General features: G+C 37.5%; 1 protein-coding gene across 2 annotated transcripts; it reads left to right on the top strand.

The window, feature by feature from the left end:
- Window positions 1–3,590: 3,590 nt before the first annotated feature.
- On the top strand, window positions 3,591–18,866 carry LOC116286349 (uncharacterized). Of its 2 annotated transcripts, none has more exons than XM_031692824.2 (2): window positions 3,591–3,668; window positions 14,985–18,866. In XM_031692824.2, the coding sequence occupies exon 2, from the start codon at window positions 15,021–15,023 to the stop codon at window positions 15,603–15,605; it is 585 nt and encodes a 194-aa protein (XP_031548684.1). In that variant the 5' UTR covers window positions 3,591–3,668; window positions 14,985–15,020; the 3' UTR covers window positions 15,606–18,866. The 2 variants fall into 2 exon arrangements, with proteins under 2 accessions (XP_031548684.1, XP_088882556.1); XM_089026430.1 differs by lacking the exon at window positions 3,591–3,668 and adding an exon at window positions 8,070–8,407.
- The last annotated feature ends 3,119 nt before the right edge of the window (window positions 18,867–21,985 follow it).

The following is a 21,985-nucleotide window of genomic DNA, read 5'->3' as shown; positions in this document are numbered from 1 at the left end:
GAGCTGCTCATAGTTCCCAAAGACTCAAAGTAGTGCTGCTCCACGCGCCCGATTACACTCTAGGCATGTCAGTCTTACGTTGCCTCTGCAATGCCCGCGTTTGTTGTTGATACGATCCACGGAGAACTGCTGATCGTCATTTGGGTCAAACCTCCATAGTAGCGGTATGTTACACTTTGCACACCTTGCCCCTTTCTTATAGACGTCGTCCACACATAAGTCGAATTTGACCCCCGCATAGCGGGGATCCGTACTCTTTTCTTCGTCGTGGCGCTTGTAGCGAAGGAGTTTCTTGGCAATGTTCTCCTTTGCTATGTCTTCTGGGGTGCGGTCGTAGCGCAGTTGCGGCCCCCAGGCTCTTTTTAACTGTTTGGCATATTCTACGCGGCTTACGGCGGTGTAGATAAGGTTGCTCCAACACAGCCGCTGGTCTATGATCCACAGCGTTTCTTTTATGGTAAGCCCTTGCGCGCTGTGGACTGTCATGCAATAGCCTAAGCGCCAGTCTGGATGGGAGGTAATTCTTTCCACCTTTTCTATAGGTACCCAGGCTTTGTCATGCGTTACTGCGTTCTGCAGTTGGATGTCGGTACCAGGTACCCAGACGTCTCTTTTTTGCATGCGGGTGTCGTGGGGTTTATAACAAACGGGTACGGGATGCGTAGGAAAGCGCTCTCGGTGTATATTTAGCAAATCCTTTTGTATGCGTGACTGTGCTGCGCGCTTGCTGCTCAGCACCAAATCTTTGGGATGCCAGGCGTATAGAAAGTCCTCGTAGGACTTCGCTCGTACGCGTTTGCGCAGTGTCTTGCATTGCTTGGCATCACTAAGGCCCCTTAATTCCGCTTTCAGGTTTCTTACTTGATCCTTACTGCGGTAGTCGGTGTTAATTTCCTCCGCATGGTCTACGAACCCCTTTAGCCATTCGTGGGGCATCTCTCCGGCTATTGGAGGAGGCTGGCATGGATCTCCGGCGAATATTACTTGACACTTTCCACGGAGGAATTCTACGAACTCCTGCAGGATTTCCAAAGGCACGGTGCAAATCTCATCCCAAAGTATTACCGGTGGTATGTCGTGGATAGCTTCCGGTACCCACTTTTGGCCATTCCAACGAAAGAAGCTGTGGTACGTTTGAGCGTCGTAACCCATTTCGCAGAGTTCTCTTTCCAAACGATGCGTTGGCGTTAGCACCTTTACTTTTGGGAATAACTGCAGTACGCGCGTCGTCTTACCGCTGCCTCCCGTACCGTAAAGGTAAGAGAAGCGTTGGTAAGAGATTGGGTCCGCAACTGAAGGTAGAGGCTCTTTGGTAGGCGTTACGGTGCCCTGGGCGTGCTCGCCGTGATATTCTACGCGGCCTCTCCAAGCTTTGATCTCTTCGTCTTTGACGCGCCATTGGCCACTTTCCGCTAACTCGTCTTCTGTGTAGAATTCTTTCATCTTTTCTAAGACGTGCGGTTTCACGTACAAAGAATCCGTGGCTACACGCGGAATGTCTTCTTTGTCGAACCGCAGCAGCATCGCGAGAAGGTTAATGTGCGCGTAGGCTAACATGCTGGCACGCAGATGGTAATACTGCGGTCGATGGTCCTGGTAGTAACACAAAGCATTCCACTTACGTTCTCTCTGCTCGGCTTCTATGAAATAATCCCATTTCTCCACGGACACCATCGTTCCTTGGTCATGTGCGCGCTTTATAAGGAAGCTTAGTTCGCCTTCGTCTGTTATCAAGCGACGCTGCATATGTTTTTCTCCTTCTTTAGCGCCCTGTGTGAATTTACCTATAACAATCCGCGCTGTGGGGTTGTGCTCTGGGAGCCATTGTGTAAGGGCGCTATGGCAGAGTATGGCTTCATGCGCTGTGTATTTTAAAAGCTTGCGCTCTTCGAAGAACTTCAGTAGAGGCACGGGTATCCATTCTTTATCCTGCAGGTGCTTTCCATACCACGCATAGATTATCGGATGTAAGTCTTTTGCTAGCTCCCAGGTGGTCAGTCTGACGAATCCCGTTGCTGGGGCATCGTAGTGACCCGGTAGTGACACCCTAAAGAATTGGGAGTCTGGATGTCCGTAGCGGTCGTAATATTCCTTACAATCTCCAAGGCCTTTGAAACTGGCGGGGTAACAGTGTTTCATATCCAGCGACACGTATTCATCTTCGCCGTACTCCATGTTCCACAGACCACCGTGACCGTGTTCTACACAGGCTTTGGCTATGTCTCCGAACTCTTTTGGGGTAGGTAAATAAAGCCGTCGGTGATATCTTTCACATGGATTCGCCTCTCCAGCGCCGTTTCTAACTTCTTGATGTTGTCTATCGACCCTCCGGTCCTATTAGTATCTTTTTCCCATTTCCTGATGGCTTCTCTTCTCTTTAAAGTCAGTTTACCGCCCCGAGAGGAGTCTTCAAAGAACTCTCTTACTAACTTCCCTACGCAGTTACCGGGATGTCGCATCGGTTTCAACTTCTTAACGTCTGGCGTCTTTATCTCGTACGCACCGTAAATGACTACGGTAACCGGGTAAGCAACCTCGTAGAACAGCATGTCTATTCCTACCAATGCTCCCGGGCGTGTGTTTTCGTTTAAGACGAACAGGTCCTTCTTACCAGACGCCCTGATAGGATTGCGCCCCTTTTCTATCATCCACTCGCCGTCTAAATACTTTATGAACGTTAGCTCCAACCGGTAGTTACCTTCGGGTATTAAGTTAATTATTCTTTCAGCCCTTTCTTCTGTCATCGTCTCGTCCGTATCTCCCTCCATAAATGTCGTGAAGGCAAAGTCAGCATCCAGGCGATCCAACACCTGAGTTCGCAGTCGGCGCACAGTTTTGTTACGAATGCTCGTGATGGTGTCCATCTATATGTAAGGAATATCTTAACCTCCGTTTACGGTACCCAACACAGCAGCAGTAAGGACTTGTCGCGCGGGTATTTCCCGCTGCCGGCGCCTTCCTTAAACCGCCTGTAAAACCCGTAAATCTTTGACATTGACCGCGAGTCCCCCTTACTGCTGCTTTTGGAAATCTGATGGGATAAAAGAAAACGGTCAAGACCGCTTTTATAGCAACATATATAACGCTAGGGATTAGTAGATTGCCGGCAGTTTTTCATTGTGATCCATATCACACTAGGAATTTCTGAAAGTTTAATACCATAAACTTGAACAGAACAAATCTAACTCACTATATCATGCAATAACTAGATTTGCTACATTAAATATATTGTAAATTCTTTACTAGAATCTCGAAATATTGTACTCGAAGTTTTACAGAACATGCGCGGGGAAATGGACAAAATGCTAATTCTACATTATTTTCTAGAACTCATTAGATTTTGTTTACCAAAGTTCAACGTGTCCCAGTAACCTTTCGTTTTGGTAGACATACTGCGCCTCTAATTATATTTGTGCTGATGGTGCTATTCTGTTTTAATTTTTTGTTAGTAACTTTAGGGGAATCAGTATCTTTGATATCGAAGTTGATATTAATGTTATTTGATAACAATTTGGGCAATTGATTGGCGAAAATTAATTAAAATGATAATTTCCGTTAACTGACACGGTTTGAAGTCTTAGAAGTTTTTAAGTTGTGACGCCTGTTATTTTCGTTCACTATTAATCAACAGCTTGTTTGAAGAAGTTAAGAACTGACTTATAAGTCTGGTAAGTTACATTTGATTTATTTGGGAACTTTATATCGTCAGCCACTAACTTTTTTGAGCAAAAATGCATACAAATTGTTGGACTGAAAACATAACCAATAATGTAAGTTTTTGAACTACCTTTTATAAGGCGATCTTCTTTTCACAAAAATGGACTTTTTTAAAAATTCGAGCTCATTTGCATATTCACGTTCCGAATGATTTATCTTGAAAACTAAACGTAAAATTCTGATTGTATATTAAGCGTCACAGACATCAAAACAAACTCTTTTCAAAAAAATTAAAAGGTATGATCCTGAGAATCCAACTAAACTGAGCGAAGTTACAAGAAGTCAAAGCACTGATTTGCCTCGATTTGTTTGCCCTAATTCCGAATGGCGGACGAAAGCGTGAAGACACGTATAGGAAAGAAAGTCTAACGGTCTTTGTAAATGATGAATATACCTATCTTTGAATTTTATGTAGTGTAAGAGCTTAAAAAAAGATCGGGTTTCCTAACATTAATGCAAGCTCATCAATATTTATCATTATAAAAGTGCGTGTTAAGGAAGTTTTATCGACACATCAGGGGTAGAGGAGAAAAGCAGAACCCGGAGAAAAGTGTACCGAAGCACAGGAGAGAACCATTCTACTTACATCATATCGGTCCGGCATCAATCGATCAGTGTACCACCTGGCCAAACTGAAATTACATTTCAGGATTTCTGAATTTGGGAATTATTTTCAGGATTTAAAAATTATTTTCCGTATTGGGATATAAATTTCGGAATTCGCTAATTATTTATGATATTGAAGTTGGAAATTATTTTTCGAAATCTGAATAGACACTTTTTTATTTGGTGCCTTTAAGACGTAATACGTTAGAATGTACGATAATATATAGTTTAGTATATTAAGGTGTAAGTTGACTGGAATTATGACCTGTACAGGCTACACCAAGCTAGTCAGCTAGCTATCTATTATGTTATTACAAATGTTTGGGTCAAAGTCAAAGTTTTCAAAGAACACTTCTGAAATTTCCTCACATGACCTCAAAATGAAAGTCCCTTTCGAAATCGTCGGTTAGTCTACGCGAAGTGTACGCGAGCGAAATCGAGGCTAAATAATTTCCGAATACAGAAACGCTTTTCAAAAATATACAATTTTGAAAAGTAGAAGCAAAGAAAAAGCAACTGACGAACAATGCTGGAGAACATTAAGAGCAAAACTCATACTTGGCCAGGTGTAGCCATACTTATTTGAATCAGCTAATTCCGGGAATCGTTGAATGAAATTATTATTAGTATCTTTGATATTGAAGTTAGTATTAATGTTATTCGTGAACAACTTTCTTTATTACTTTTCTTGGAAATGCCATTTCGACAAAGTGACTATGAGGAACCATCGAGTAATAACCATAAACCTGCCGTCATTATTTCTTGGTATTGTCGTCTCAAAATCGCAATTAGTTAATAGTGTTTCAGAATATTTTCAGTTTGTGTTTCAGAATATTCTAGTTTGTGTTTGTTTCGGTTACCAGACTCAAAGCGCTCAATAACTAATAATAATGATAATACTTTATTAGAAGCATTCTACAAAGTTTCAAAGCTCTAACAAGAATGAATAAACTGAAATAAAGAAATAGAAACATATAGTGTTTTGACGCTATGACAAATCGACCATGCTGCCCGGTTACATACCCAACAAAACGAACCATGGCATGCAATTCGGGCCAACAGGGGGTGCGAAAAATTGATTAGCGAAATTTTAAACATTTTGTTTGGAAGACCTTACAAAGAAAATTATTTTTAGACGACGCAAGTTATTTTTACTTTTGAAGAAGTTAAGGTATCAGGCTACTCCTAGCGACCGGTGTGCTTTCAACTGGGTATAGCGCAAAACCTTAACAAAAACCCAAAGTAAAGTAAACATTTTCTGAAAGCTGAATAAATCCAGAAACTCTTTCTTTCTTTCTTTTTGTCAAATATATTAATGTTTTTAAGTTAGAGCGATGTATTCAAATTTTCACATTGGTCTCTTTATTGATCGAAAGCCAGTATTTACTACCTTGCCGAGATCACGAGATATCACTCTTCAAAAGTGTGTCTCCTATTTTTGATAATTTGCTCTGTTGCTTTGTTCTGCGTTCCTAAAGTTACAACGCCGCTAAAATAGCTGTATCCGATACAAAACTGAAGATAACTCAGGGAAAAAAAACAACAAAAATTTGACACAATCATTTTTGAAGAACAACTACCTGAGATGACTTCCACAAAATTTCAGATAAATCGGTCAAATTCCCTTTGACAATGAACTCGAAGGGTACGGGTAACTGAAAAGCGAAATAGCGAAATGAACATACATATAGGATAAAAAGTATAAATAAGGAATACATTTCGTATGATTTCAGGCAAAATCATTATTTCATGTAGATGAACGGCGTATTTCTAATTCTTCATGTTTTTCGTCTTCTTAAGGAGGCTCTGGGTAGTTTTGGTGTGGCACACCTAGCCGCATTGAAACGGCTACAACTTCGTCTTGAATACCTCGATCTGTAAGCACTTTTTACACAATGTCAGGAAAGGATTAAAGGTTTCAAAAATGATGAATTAGTTTAAAGCGGCCTTTTCATTATGACATAATGATGACATCATAGAAATCGTTTACCGCTTATTTTCTCGAAAACTAGACTTTAATTTAGTGGATTCAATATTTTTAGTAGCTAGAATATACGTACGGATATAGACACTGTTCTTATTGAGTATGAATCAAATTGTGACTTTCTTTCTAACATTATGGAATTTTTGATATGAAGCTAAATGATCGACCCCATTTGTTGTCAAAAATATCGATGAAAGCGGCATTCAAAAAATCGTCGAACGATTTTTTTCTAAATGAAGTCACTGAAAGATGTATCTTTTACAAATATTCTCCTTTAATTTCATATGCATTGAAGGGTTTTAAGGCAGTCAAATAAAAATAAGTACGCTCACAACTATTTTCGCTCACGGCTGCTTGTTGATTATTCACGCTTGACTTCCGTGTTATTCGTACTTATTTTTATTTGACTGTTTCTTGTTTTTAACTATAAGTCTTAGCAGGTTAGATTTCAAGAAATTCGTACTATAGAATTGTAACTACAGCTGCGCCTCTTATTATATTTGTGCTGATGATGCTATTCTGTTTTCAATATTTCGTTAGTAGATTTAGGGGAATTTCTCGAATAAAATACCACTTGTGATCTGCAGAACTAGTTTATTTAAGGCAGTATTAGAATAATGAAAGTAGTTCAAAGGTCCATTCTTAGCCAACCTAAAACATGTAAGAAGATAGATAATTTGGTGCGGACTCCTGCTGAGAAGAAACCGCTTTTTTTTTTTTTTATAAATAAAACTTTTTTACTTCTTGAAGATGAAACTTCTCCAAGAATCCAAGAATGCAACCTTACAGGCTAAGATAGAACTAGGATAAACTGTTTATTAACGGTGAAAAGCATAGTGGTAGCCGGCCAAACAAAGGACTATATCAGAAAAATGAGCTCAAAGTTTAAATTAAGGGGTAGCCCTTAATAGCTAGTGGCTAACAAACCTAGGCTTGTGACCCTCTTTCCATGATCGAAATGGAATTTAGAAGTTGATTTTTTCGGAGGGAAAAAACTTGAGTTTCCGGGCTTCGAAGCACAGGAGAGAAGCAACTTGAAAATCGAATCACGTTCTCACAAATCAGCTAATTTGTCCTGGAAACGTTGAACTAATTTTGAGATTATTGTTGTTATTTGTGAATGGGGGTGGGGGGACAACTTTCTTGATTACTTTTCTTGGAAAATGACAAAGTGACTAAATAGGGCGTGCCATATGATTGGCCACAGTGCTATTGTGTGCTGTAGTGAAGCATTATTATGTCTAAGCGCTTTGAATTTTGTCTTTAAATCTGCCCTGATATTATTTCAAGGCTTTTTTCTGTTTATTTTCAGGGCTACATATAATGAGTTGAATATTCTTAGAACCACGCAGTTCGCAGAAACACCTCTTACTAAACTAATGTTGATGAGTAGAAGAATCTGGTTGAGGGAATAATAATACGTGAGGGAACCTTTTTTTTGCGACTTATGTAACCGTAGTCTCAATGCCGCTTTTGCAATAACGTCATAAAAAAGGATTGATAGTAGTAAATCATAGGATAGATGGTGATGGTGAATGTCATTATGATAAAGGTGATGATATGGCAAGGACGATGATAATGATGATATAATGGCGGATGATGATGATGGTGATGGTAGTAAATGCGATGGTGGTAGTGGTAGTGGTAGTGGTAGTCGTAGTGGTAGTGGTAGTGGTAGTGGTAGTGGTAGTGGTAGTGGTAGTGGTAGTGGTAGTGGTAGTGGTAGTGGTAGTGGTAGTGGTAGTGGTAGTGGTAGTGGTGACGAGGAAGATGATGATGGTAATAATGGTAACTAGTAAATATCTATCGGACATAGGATTTTAGGACATGCTCAGGCATATTTGCTCAGTTCAATTAAGAAGAAAGCTATATTTACACCCCCGCTAAGTTATAAATTTTAGTGATTTAGCACTGGCAAGATTGGATGAGCCGACCCACAAAAGATAAGTACACCTAGCAAGCTGACAAATTTGATTGGCGAAAATTTTTTTAAAAAACTTTGCTTTTATTTGACACGGGCTTTTAAGTTGTGACGCCTGTTATTTCGTTCAGTATTAATCAACAGCTTGTTTGAAGAAGTTAAGAACTGACTAAAATAAGGTAAGCTATTTTGATTTTGGGGACTTTATGTCGTCAGCCACTTCCTTAGCTTTACAAAATGTTTGAACTAACTTAACAATAAGTTTAGTAACCTATCTCATATGGTAAAGATGGAATAGTTAATTAATGATTTTGAGAAACTTTTCGAGCGAAACCGGGTAAAGTCTCTCTTCAAAGTCTTTCTAAAAATTTATAAGTAATGGTTAAAAAAAAACTGCTAGAAAAAGGAATTCGTAAAACCAATAAATTTGCTCAAAAATATTAAGATTTAATATGTTCCCTTAAAATTACAGTCACAGTATAAGTTTAAGAAAATTTGCAGTTTTCAATTTGAATTCGAGAATTCGCGAGACAAATCCAAATATCGAAATATAGTTCCTTGACCGCGGTAAAGCGGGAAAACTGTTTCGTACACATTGTTCATCACTATTTCTTGGAGATTAAGTTAACGAAACAAACTACGATGCACCTAACTTGACGGGTCTTTTTTTAAATGTTAGAAGCAATCAATCAAACCCATCTTTTGCGCATAGGATTTGTACATCCTATATAAATTATTACATAATTTTCAAAAAAAAGTTATCTTGCCGATTCAAAGAAATTCGAAAATAAACAAAAAGTCCGAATTTTGGTCATAATTTTGCAAGAAAAACTCTACGTAAAAAATTATTACTCAGCTACTAAAACATTATTTCCAATCAAACGTTTACAGTTCATAACTAAAGTCGATGGACGTTTCTGTGTACTTTGAAACTACGTTGCTTGGTTCCACATATTTAATGTATCTATGAAAACTGTGAGCAAAATCGAGGTTATGGAATGTTCGCATTATCATAAAACAATTTGATTACCCACCGGGCAAAAATAATCATTACCTATTATGGTTACAAATGCTGATCTACCTATTCTGGTCAGAGGAGGAGTGAGTACTATCCCACAGTGCATTGCGAAAGCAAGTATATTATCGAATTTTTTAGCACGTCGGATCATTGTGTTCAAGTCACCGAAGCGTTTAGACCAAGAGATTTCTTTCAAAATATTCTTTAGAATTGAAGACTGTTTCAAATTTCTGCTCCTTTGTGCTCAAAAAGAAGAGTTTTTAAAGCATATTTGCCTCTTATTGAGCATCAACTTTCTTCTGTAAGGCTTTCTGCATGGGCTATTGTTTTAGTCTAACTTGAACATGGCGCTGCCCAAAGTAACACTATAATTATAAAGTCACGCTAAACAAATATTTATTTCAAGAGAATTCTAGAACCAAGCATCACATAGAATTAGAGAATTATGTTTTTTATTTAGCAAAATTATAGGCCATTCAAATGATAAACGTTCAGCTTTGCTGTGTTTCTAACAGCCTAACATTTTCTGATTGTAACTGGAATGTCCGCCACTAAAGGTCAAAGCCCGACTGAGGCGGTCAAAGAAATTTGATTCAAGTTGTGTTTGTTCGACTTGGGTTATTCTGAAAAACAAAATTAAAATCTATGTTAGATACAGAGGCTAAAACAACCACATGACCAGTGATATTGATTCCTTACTTAAAATTGGAATAGTTTCGATGGCGAGCGATCTGTGGTTATCAGCATGAAGCAAAACGCTTCGCGACAACTATCTTCAGTCAGTAAACGTGAAAAATAGTCAAATATAATGCAACATTTCTTGTTAAAAACCTTGGTCAATCTGGGTCAAACTAAGTTCACTTTAAAGCTACAATGACATACAAAGTAGGAAACACATAACATATGAGATTGACCCTCAAATTATTAAGTTATACATAGAGAAACATACACCAAACTATCAAAAATAAAAAATCTCCCGAATGACAATAACATTGAAGAAAATGTAAAATTATACACTCTAAACTCGTCTATTCAAGTCCAAAATTACACAAATGATAAATTATTATCTCTAGAACTTACCTAGTAATGCAGCAAAGTAGAAACATCCCTTGTTAGTAGAATAAAAGCTATTTTCGTGTTGCCTTTCAGTCAACTTGCCCCCATATTGAAAATGCTTTGCAATCGCAAAGCACTATGGGATAGTAGTCACTCCTATTGTGGTAGAGCTCAGAAACTAAAAACGAAACAAAAGAGTCAATCATTTACGCACGTAATATATCACACCGATTGCCCACTGTAGCCTGCGTCACATCCGGAATTTTCTACGAAGAAAATTACGGATGTGTCACAGCTAGCCCACTGTGGCAAAAAATAATCATTACCTATTATGGTGACAAATGCTGATCTACCTATTAAAGTTGTTCCGCACAAGAGTGTTACGTATGCGAAGTTATCGGTCTTAAATTATGTCTTCATGCACCCAGACAGCCGAGTTTACGATCTCAGAGCGTCTTGTGTTTTTTTCTTCTGATTCCTGCTCCACAAATTGAACAAGTTGCGCAACAGTACCCAGGGGTCTTCAGGAACTTAGTTGCTATAGGGTTCCCGTCTATAGTCCAATCAATTGTCATGTACCAGATGTCAATCAATGTCACGCCATGATGATGTACCAACTTGGAACCGCCAAGATGGCCGCTCCATACATATTAACCAAAAATTGCGTTATGTTTACTCGCCTATAGTTCCGTAACGAAATGCTTTACAGCCTTAAAATTTGGCCAGTATATGTAGTTTGGACCGCTTTACAAGAATATAAAACTTCTATTTCATTATAGTGCGAATTTACGCTTTTGAAATTTATAATGACGTAGGTGAAAACCAAGAATTGTTATAGCCTATATTTATGTATTTATTTTAACTGTTTTGTACGGTAGCCCACAACGGGGCAATACAAAAATATCAAATACAGTACTGTACAAATGTATTAATGTCAGTACAAGAATGTGTATTTAAGCACACAGATATATGTATGCCAGACAGTAAAAATATTTCCCAAAACAAAAATATTTCCCAAAACAAAAATATTTCCAAGTGCAAAAATATTACCGAGTGCAAAAATATTACCGAGTTCAAAAATATTACTGAGTTCAAAAATATTTCCCAGTACAAAAATATTTCTCAGTACAAAAATATTTCCCAGTACAAAAATATTTCCCAGTACAAAAATACTTCCCAGTACAAAAATATTTCCCAGTACAAAAATACTTCCTAGTACAAAAAAAAAAAAAAAAAAAAAAAAAAAGATAATAATCTTTATTGAGATAACTTTTTCATAATCATGATTAAAAATAAAATACACCTTTTGCCGTTCATTAACAGAAAATGTACATTCATTTGTGCCAATAGTTATGTATCAATAACGTGTAATGTACTTTCATCAACACCACAAGTAACATCATTAGCGCGGATCAACTTTCAATAACGACAATTGAATATACGTGTACATTCATAGGCGTCAATGGACAATCAATAGCGCGTTCGTACATTCATATGCGCGGAATGTATTTTCTTGTGCGCGAAATTCAACTTCAATAATACCAAATGACAAACAATTGCATTTATAGACAATCATTTACCCAAAAGTGAAAATTCATTAGTGCTATTAGCATACTCATTGACAATCTATAACGCGTTTGGATAATCATGAGGGTCAACGTTATATTCTATAGCGTGGTTCGACAAACATTTGCATGATTCGAATAAACGATAAGAATCCGTGATATTCCACAGGGAGCCCAGCTTAAGTCATTTCGCAACTTTGACGGACGATATCACCCCAAAAAACGCATTTCATGGAATTTTCATTTCGATTTTCAAAATCAACAAGGTTTGATGTACATTTTAAGCTATGATGTGTCTGGCACCTCAGAGTCCCTTTAAGATTACTACAGCATTTGTGGAATGGAAAAAATCTCTTTTCAAATTATTTCCAGGATTATTTCTTAGAATTGAAAAATTAACTATAAAACAGTATAAAACCTGGTTTGGTATACCAGCAAGAGCTAGCCGAGATAGATCTATAAATTAAAATTTATCTTTTCTCCTGCTCTTAAGGACGTTCATAGGCAAAAAGATCCCATCGTCATTCCCCCCCACCCGATTTTGCATGTTCGAAAATAGTTATAAAGATACCTATACTCGTTTTCTTCCGCTGTTACTTTATTGAATCGTCTTGGTAAGAATCTTACACTCCTTTTTCCTTCTGTTTAAAGATGCTGCATTCCGAGTTGAATGCCAATGGTTTCGTGTTAAATGCTATACTCTGTGTGAATGTCATATTCTGTGCAAATGCTATACTCTGTGTTGAATGCTATACTCTGTGTTGAATGCTATACTCTGTGTTGAATGCTATACTCTGTGTTGAATGCTATACTCTGTTTTGAATGCTATACTCTGTTTTGAATGCTATACTCTTTGCAAATGCTATACTCTGTTTTGAATGCTATACTCTGTTTTGAATGCTATACTCTGTGTTGAATGCTATACTCTGTGTCGAATGTCATACTCTTTGCAAATGCTATACTCTGTGTTGAATGCTATACTCTGTTTTGAATGCTATACTCTGTTTTGAATGCTATACTCTGTTTTGAATGCTATACTCTGTGTCGAATGTCATACTCTTTGCAAATGCTATACTCTGTGTTGAATGCTATACTCTGTGTTGAATGCTATACTCTGTTTTGAATGCTATACTCTGTTTGAATGCTATACCTGTTTTGAATGCTATACTCTGTGTTGAATGCTATACTCTGTTTTGAATGCTATACTCTGTGTTGAATGCTATACTCTGTGTCGAATGTCATACTCTGTGCAAATGCTATACTCTGTGTTGAATGCTATACTCTGTGTTGAATGCTATACTCTGTTTTGAATGCTATACTCTGTTTTGAATGCTATACTCTGTGTCGAATGTCATACTCTTTGCAAATGCTATACTCTGTGTTGAATGCTATACTCTGTGTTGAATGCTATACTCTGTTTTGAATGCTATACTCTGTCGAATGTACTTTTGAATGTTATACTCTGTGTTGAATGCTATACTCTGTTTTGAATGCTATACTCTGTTTTGAATGCTATACTCTGTGTCGAATGTCATACTCTGTGCAAATGCTATACTCTGTGTTGAATGCTATACTCTGTGTCGAATGTCATACTCTGTGCAAATGCTATACTCTGTGTTGAATGCTATACTCTGTTTTGAATGCTATACTCTGTGTTGAATGCTATACTCTGTGTCGAATGTCATACTCTGTGCAAATGCTATACTCTGTGCGAGGGAGCACATTAAAATTGTGCTTGTGTAAAGAAAGTTATTGCTCTTGGTTGCTATGCACATTGATTACACAATCAATATTTTAACGTGCTCCCTTGTCGAAACTTGAAGTAAGCTGAATTTATGAATTTACATAACATGAGCATATGAGTTTATGTTCTGTCGAGTCACTCGTTTGAATGTTTTTAGATTTTAGTTCAATGCCTCGTTCTTTCTCATCAAAAATCATTGGAAAAAATTGCCCATACATTTGGAATATTTGCTCTTTTCGGTCTTTTTCCTCTCTTTCCAAAGCAAAAGGTTGTTCTTAAAAGTAAAGTTATATAGCACAAGTAAACTGCGTGACAAAACATCCTAAATGACCCGTAAATCTTCTGTTCTTTCGCTAACTAGCACAGGGAGCCCGGCTTAGTGATGCTAAATCGGTAAAACGATCACGTTTCATATGTTGATGACATTACATAATAATCGTAACTCAATACACCCATATACAAACAGTCACTACGTAATAGAATTTGAATTTGAATTTATTACGGTATTAAGTTACGCGTTACAAACACTGGTGTTCTATTACGTAGTGACCGTTTGTATATGTGTGTATTGAGTTACGATTATTATGTAATGTCATCAACATATGAAACGTGATCGTTTTACCGATTTAGCATCACTAAGCCGGGCTCCCTGTGTAACTAGTAGTTAGCGTGCTTTCGAGGCTTTCTAGGTTGTATATAACTTTTATCATAGATTTACATTTTATAGTAGTGGATATATTATTAATTCATTTTAAATATTGTATCGACATCTTGAGTATGTATTATGACTTATTCTATTTATTCTTGTTACGCGCATGTGATCATATTTACATGTTTCATGCGCGCTATAAATAATTATTAAAGATTATTATTGATTATTCAATTCGTATTGATTTTCCGAGATGCTGATCACAGCTTCAGCATGCAGCTTGCACTGATTTAGACAAATGACATAGTCTGCTCAACAAGTGTCAAATAAATAGTTTCCAGTCTGTTTATTTGTCAAAAGTTGAATACTCAACAAAAGCCATGCAAGGCCTAAAGCTGATTTGATACATATGCATGAAGCTGCTGAGATACGCCTGCAATCTCTCTTCGTTGTTATGTTAAGCTTTAACGCGCAGTCCTAGCTAATTTGTTGCAATAATCTACAGTGTCTATCATGCGCATTACATGCTTGTATTTTAAACATCAATTTTACAGAAATATTCAAGGAATAGAAAAGGGCGAGCGTGTTTTTGATTGGCGGATTGGAGAGTGAAGTGTTAGAAGAAACACGACGCGTACTGCATGTGGCACAGCATTATTTAAATCTAAAATTAAACATGCTCTTTAAAGCTAAGAGTTTAATTTTATTTTTCTATTTATTGCAGAAATAAGTAAAAGAGAAGCCATAGCAGGAGCTGAAGATGAGTGGCCGAAACCCGAATGACGACAGTAAAGAATTTAGAAATAAATTTGAGAAAATGGAAGCAAAGTTAAAAGAATACATGGTTGAAACCGATCAGTTGAAAAACAAAGTGGTAAGGCAGGAAAACGACTTGAACAGATACATGGCTAAAACTGATGAGCTTGAAAAATCTCGAAATAAGCTGTACATTGGTCAGTTGTGTGCGAATGTGATGGAAGCAATATATTGGGAAGTCTTGCCAGTTTACTTTAAGAAAGGAAATGATTACAAACAGCCACATCTCAGATATATTGATAAAGACATTGAACAGCTGTGTGAAACTAGAGACGATCAAAAAGAAGCTCAAGAAAGGTGGACGAAATTGCAAGCTGACAAGATTGATCCAGATGAAAAAAAGGTTAAGAAGTTAGTTGAATTCATGGAAAACAAGTTGAAAGAGAGGAACATAGAGGCCCATCCTTGTCCATTGAACGAAGAAGAATTACAGGATATTGCAAGTAATTTACCAGTTCAGGATCAGCCACTTTTTAAAAAGGCGATGCAATTACATTTTCACACACTTAGTTGCCATGGCATTGAGTGAAAGAAACAAACTTTCAGCTCTTATCTTGATACTGCAGTCAGGAGTCATGTATATGAATTTTATACTTGTTTTCTCTGACTTTTTTTAATGTTTGCGTATCACTCAATTGACGAATCGTTGTCGGGTTCAGAAACATAGAACATAGAAGCTGAGACCGAAATGGCACATGGGAAATACGTTAATTAGATGTATGCTGTGACCGGCGACCCGTGGCATCATCCGATGTTTTTAAAAACATGGAGGTTGTTAAAGTGCTAGTCTTACGAAAATATTAATGACGCAAAAAAAATCCCCGATTTTGTATATGCTTAAATAGGTTATAATGTTCACCAATGAGTAATAATTGGCTCGAAAAAAAAACTTTCCCCGTTTGAATTCTTCTTCCGAAAATTGTTAAAAGCTCGTCCGCCATTTCTATGAGCAGCGATTTTTAATTTGTGTGACGTCATATGCGCAACTGGCATCCTTTTTATCCACACTGACTCTACAGCATTCTCTGTAAGAAGGCATGACTTGGTTTAAGTAAGGCTTGTTTTTAAATCAAAAATAGTCGAAATTTGGTTGTAATTACACATTGTGAAAAGTCGGGAATTTTGGAGGGTGGCGCGTATGACGTCACTTCCTTCGAATCACTAAAAGTTGCCAGGAACGCAATCGCTTAATGGCGGACTCAAACGGCCAAACTTTACCGGCTAAATGCAACATCTTCACAGTCTCGTATCGAAAAAGAATTTGGACAGTAAGATATATTACATATCTAGTTTTATATGGTACAATTTCCAGGGATGGTGTCATTTTCGTAAGACTAGCACTTTAACGTTGTGCTGAAGGTACTAAAACAGGAAAACAAGAATACGTTTGATAGATACGAGATAACGCAAGTAAATAAGCGGTTTCGTCTACGCTGCAACCTATAAAATTGCGAAGCCAAACGGCTTTCCAAACCGACTGCATGGATGGCGCAAATGAATACATTATAATATCAATATGTCATTTCCCATGTGCCATTTCGGTCTCAGCTTTTATGTTCTTTGTTTCTGAACCCGACAACGATTCTTCAATTGAGTGTATAAGTTTTTATCAATATTTCTATCATTCATCAATTTTTATCTAATTATCAGCTCTTATTTCAATTTTACTTCGGTGATCATTAAGCATTCAACCGATAACACACAATGCAAAAATGCGTTGCCACAAAACTCAACAACCACGTCTTCAAATTCTTAATTTTAAATTCAATCATTACAATTGTTGAATCATGCACTTTAAAATAATTAATAGATACAACTTTTGTCATTTTTGTTTGCCATTAGACCTTGCGCTTGACAATAGCACCGCGGACGGTGCCTTCGCGTGTAACTATTAATAGGAGCATCCAGGGCTATCCCAAGAGCCTTTAAAAATCTGACGAGTAGTCAGTTGTAGGATCTATGCTGAACCTGAAATACTCTAAAATGAGTACTCCAGTATTTTAACAAGTATCTCTCTAAATGTCTTGAAGAATTTAGAAAATAAATAACGCTAAAAAGTATAAAATGCACTCTATTTAAAATTTCGAAAATATAAATTTTAGCTGTTGAAATGGAAAAAAGTAATATCTCGCTCGCAATGCATGATGGGATAACCCTGGATCCTCTTCTGAGTAACGTAAAGAGAAAATGAACTGAAAGAAGGAATCCCAGCTCCCCATCATCAGCACTCTTTGATGCTATTTTAGGATTATTTCTGTTATTTTTAGAATCATTCATTATTCGCTTTTCTGCGAACCCGTACTGCTTGCGCTCTATGGTGTTTTCTCATGTTTTCTTGTGCTTTTCGAAAAAAACAAAAAAAACAAAAACAAAAAAAAACAGAATAGAGCGCGCTCAGTATGCGCGTGCAGAAAAAAAAGATAGCATCAAACGGTGCCAATGTTGGTGACAATCATGAATAACAGAGTTTCCTTCTCTTAGTTCATTTCTCTTGGTAATGTTTATCTTTCGTTAAAATCTTTCTACTTCTATTTGGACACGGAAGTCTTTTTCCATACGTGATTGACCGTCACTTAAAAGCTTTGTAAAGATAATATTTTTAGATATGGTTTAATTTTTAGATTTTATATACACAGGAAGGCTGCACTAAAATAGTCCGAGAGGATATATTAAGAATGGCAGCTTCCATTTTTAGTAATAATTATGACTGAGTTAGCTCAGTTAGTTTGTTGTACTATACGAGACCAACGCTCAGGGTCTTAAAATATTTGAGTAGAAGCTCAATAAGGTGCTGCCCGTTAGCACTAAAAATATCTGCAAATGATTAAACCTTTGCCGTGGATCGGATAAAAATGGCGGTCCCGTCTCATTCAGAGACGTTAAACATAAGAGGGCCACAAGTTTATCAGTTAAACTGTCACGTGTCACCCTCTCTAAACAAATTCGTCAATTCCATTTTTGATTTCATTTTCTACGTATGCATGCTTATATGTGTTTTACAAATCAAATTATGAATATTAAACAGCTTAATATAGTTAGTCAGAAAAAAAGCCGGTAGCCGAAACCTAAAATGGATCTTTAAGGATCATGGTAATAATTTCATAGCTTTTTGATGCAAACTGCGGCTGTTATATCACAGCATGGGGCAATAATCACAACAGAGCCCTAAGCTACACCTGTAGCGAAAGCCCAAAGATCGAATTAGAATTATAGAACTTATTCATTTATTATTTCATTTATTTTTTATCTAATTTGTTAATAAGATATTTGACTATAGGTTTACCAGGGACGTACTCAGATGTGGTTATGCAAGGGACCCTTGTACTACGAGAGCCTAATTTCGACTTTTAATTCAGTTACACACACAAATTTCGTAAGATTTTAAATTCCAATTTCCTAAAATGAGAAACGAAAATTCGGTGCTATTTTCAGTACCTTCCACACTACTAGAACTATTTTCTTCAAGAACGAGTTACACATACGAATACACTTAAATTTCAACACTAGATCTCGCGGGTTTGCCCCTCAATTCCCTCCTGGGTGCGTCCCTCTACCAAACTGTATATTGTTGTTTCTAAGGTTTTTATTTAATAATTACTAGTACAAGACTAAAAAAAGCAGTCTTACAAAAAGGTTAGCTATCAGTGTAAGCCTCTTGTGCAAGTCACAATAAGATTAAGCCATGTAATTTTTCATAGTTTTGATCGTCCTGTCTCAGAAAAAAGAGTCGTTATAAATAAATAAGAATCACCAAATGAAGTGCAATAAAGTCACATGTCTTCTTGTGAAATCTGTTCTGTGTTTTCTTGCACTATCGACTATATTATATTATCATTTGTGAAGAAAAATAAAGTTATTCCCCCACAATTAAGGTTGCAGGGGTAAGAAGTGACGTGACGAGCTATTAGGAATCAAGGGTAGCGTAGCAGATAGTGCACTGTCCTCTCACATACGGCTGTTTGGTCTAGGGATTTGATTTCTAGACTCGACATTAAAGAAATGGAAATAGTTATCGCATGAGTGGGAAACATACGGTACTGACTTACAGCTTGAAATGGCTTCCCATAAGAATGGTTATCGTATAAGTGGGAAACATACGGTACAGCTGAGTTACAGCACGAACACGGTACGACATGCCGTAACATTGAAATGACTTCCCATAAGAATGGTTATCGTATGGGTGGGAAACATACTGACTTACAGCATGTACATAAAGCACAACCGAGAATACAAATCATGATTAATTATTATACATTATTATTTATTTACGATTTTTCAATGTATAACACATTTGATGTTACTCGTTTTCTGGTTACTCTGTTTACTCTTTACTCATTACTCCGTTACTCGTTTTAGTAACACCCTATCGTGTGTATGGGAAACGTACGACAAGGGCAGATCCAGGGTGTGGGGGGGGGGGGGGGGGGGGGGCAAAGGGAGGCTGAAGTCCCCCTTCAGCAGAAAAACGATGCTTTTTTATATTGTTTTCCGTTGTGTTGACGAAAGAAACTCAATTAGCCTTCCCCCCCCCCCCCTCCCCTAAAATTTTGGCTGGTACTGACTTAAAGCACGTTCACGGTCTATGGTATGCCGTAATATTGAAATGACTTCCCATAAGAATAGTTAGCGTGTTAGTGGGAATCATACAGTACTATCTTAAGCCCCTGTCACACGGTACAATTTCTCGTGCGACAGAGACAAGCTGCACGAGCATGTCACACATAAATTTTTATAAAAGCTGTTGCGGAAAGTAGAAGCCGTTTCTACTATTGTCAGTGGTCTCACTGGTATAAATGTATGAGAATTGATTAGCATATCAATCATTCCACTCCAAGCCTGCTACGGTTCGGACGTGTTCCTTCTAGCTCAGGCTTTACCAAGACTTCGAGCTTTACTGAGGCTTTGAACAATGTCTAATACTCTGAAAGTACCGCAGGACAGGGTCGTCGAAGCGCTTGGAGCTGTCCGAGGCAAACAAAATGAAGAACCACTTCAAGACATCCCAGGAAGATTTCACCGACCGAAGGGGCAGACTCTCCAGCGCTTGTTAAGGCAAATATATTTTCCCTCTTATTATTATTATTATTTTTTATATATTAATCTCCGGTCAAGAAAAAAAGGTGTTTACGGCCTTTCCCTTCGTGTGGTTGGGTTTTAAAACGGAGTACGTAGTGGTGTTTGTGGAAATAAGTTTTGCTTTTTGCCTCGTGTGATTGTGTTTCAAAACCCTCGAGTGGCGTTTGTGAAAAGTTTTGCCTTTCGACTCTGTGGTTGTGTTTTAAACCCTTGAGTGGGGTAGTGGTCTTAGGGCGAATATTTTTTCGATATGTTCTTCGCGGTTGTGAAGCATTTTACATGTTTTTCGTTTGTAAGTTTAATAATAATATTTGTGTTGTGGTAATTCATGCACCCTAAGTTGTTCAAGGCCTTTTGTTTGCTTTGCGCACCGTTAAGCTTTCGCGGTCCCTCGTGCAAGTTATGCACGGGTTTTTCTTTCGTTTTCCAGGAACGCAAGGCTCTCTTTGGAGCATTCCATTTTTGTATAGCTGCGATAAAAATTGCTGTATTTCGATATTGGGTCTAAAACGTGTTTGCCCTCCCGATCTAGGATGACAATTTTGAAAGGGAGTCTAATTTCCCAGTCGGATTACTGGCGCTCAAGACTGTCATTCCCTGAGCCACTTCCTCCTTGTTTATTGTTTCTCTTTTTCCTTTTAGCTTGTTTTTCCTTCGCAGGAATAGACTCGGTTCTCTGTAGTCTGTTCTTCGCCCGTCAGTGACAGACACGCCGTCACTGGTGTGAGAAGTAATAATATATTATAGGGTGACCAAGTGGATGTTGAACGGCAAGAATGATGAAACTCATTGCAGGTCTTTTCCAAGATAGATCGCAGGAAAATAAGTGAAACTAAAACTAAAACTTGAACTAAACAAAAACACAACTAAACAGCACAAAATCTGGAGCAGAACTGATTTATTCTTCAAATTACGAACACTGTTGCGTGATCACTTACATCATCATTCCCAATATGGCTAGTACAAACGTAACGCAACATACTCGAATAAACCTTCAAACAGTATGTTTTCAACCAGTTTGTTTTCAACCAGTTTGTTTTCAACCAGTTTGTTTTCAACCAGTTTTCAACTTGGTTACAATAGATAATATTAGTTATCTAAAATATTAATATGAATTAATCTTTATTAGACTGATAAAGTAATCAGAGAATCCTATGTAGGAAGGTCGCGTTTTAGCAGCCTTTTAAGGTGGCTCGACCCCCTCACGCTTGACCGCTACCTTCCACTTTTGGAACGCTAGTGCATAAACGTCTTTTATCCGATTGCAAATCTTTTTTGCACAGAAGTCACATAAAGATTGAATTAATATTTGATGCAATTTTTTGTGAGATCGGACGTCATAACACGTGATTATGATGAAATATTTGTTTTCGTTTAGAAAATATATTTAGCCTTGCAGAGCGTTCAACACTAAAATGCTTGGTACCACATAATTATATACTGGATTACTTGGTAACAAACAGTTGTTTTTTTTATTCAAACGTGGGACGTTGGTCATGATGTACTTTGTCAGTGTGAGTGAATAGAATCGGCGAACATGCCTCAAATTAAAACTTCAAGAAAGAAGCGAGCAAGACTTTTGAGTTTAGATAAAGAACCATACTTCGGGAGTAAATCGGAAAGCAGCCAAGCGAGATGAGACCGTGCATGGTGCGAAATAATTTGATGTTATGATTATTAGCAAACAATAGAATTCCCAGAGCATCAAATCGTTGGGAAACGATCAATGTTTTCTGTATTTCTCGTTCGCTTTAGATCGCTTTAAATGAGTTCAATAGTCTTGCAATTTTGTGTAATATTAGTTTAAGTTCAAATTTGTATCCTGATGTAATT

This window comes from Actinia tenebrosa, unplaced genomic scaffold, assembly GCF_029948245.1.
Source record: "Actinia tenebrosa isolate PJP-AT-01 unplaced genomic scaffold, QUT_ActTen_1.0 PGA_scaffold10__47_contigs__length_13832649, whole genome shotgun sequence".
Taxonomy (NCBI): Eukaryota; Metazoa; Cnidaria; class Anthozoa; order Actiniaria; family Actiniidae; genus Actinia; species Actinia tenebrosa.
This window is presented reverse-complemented; position numbering and strand designations above follow the sequence as displayed.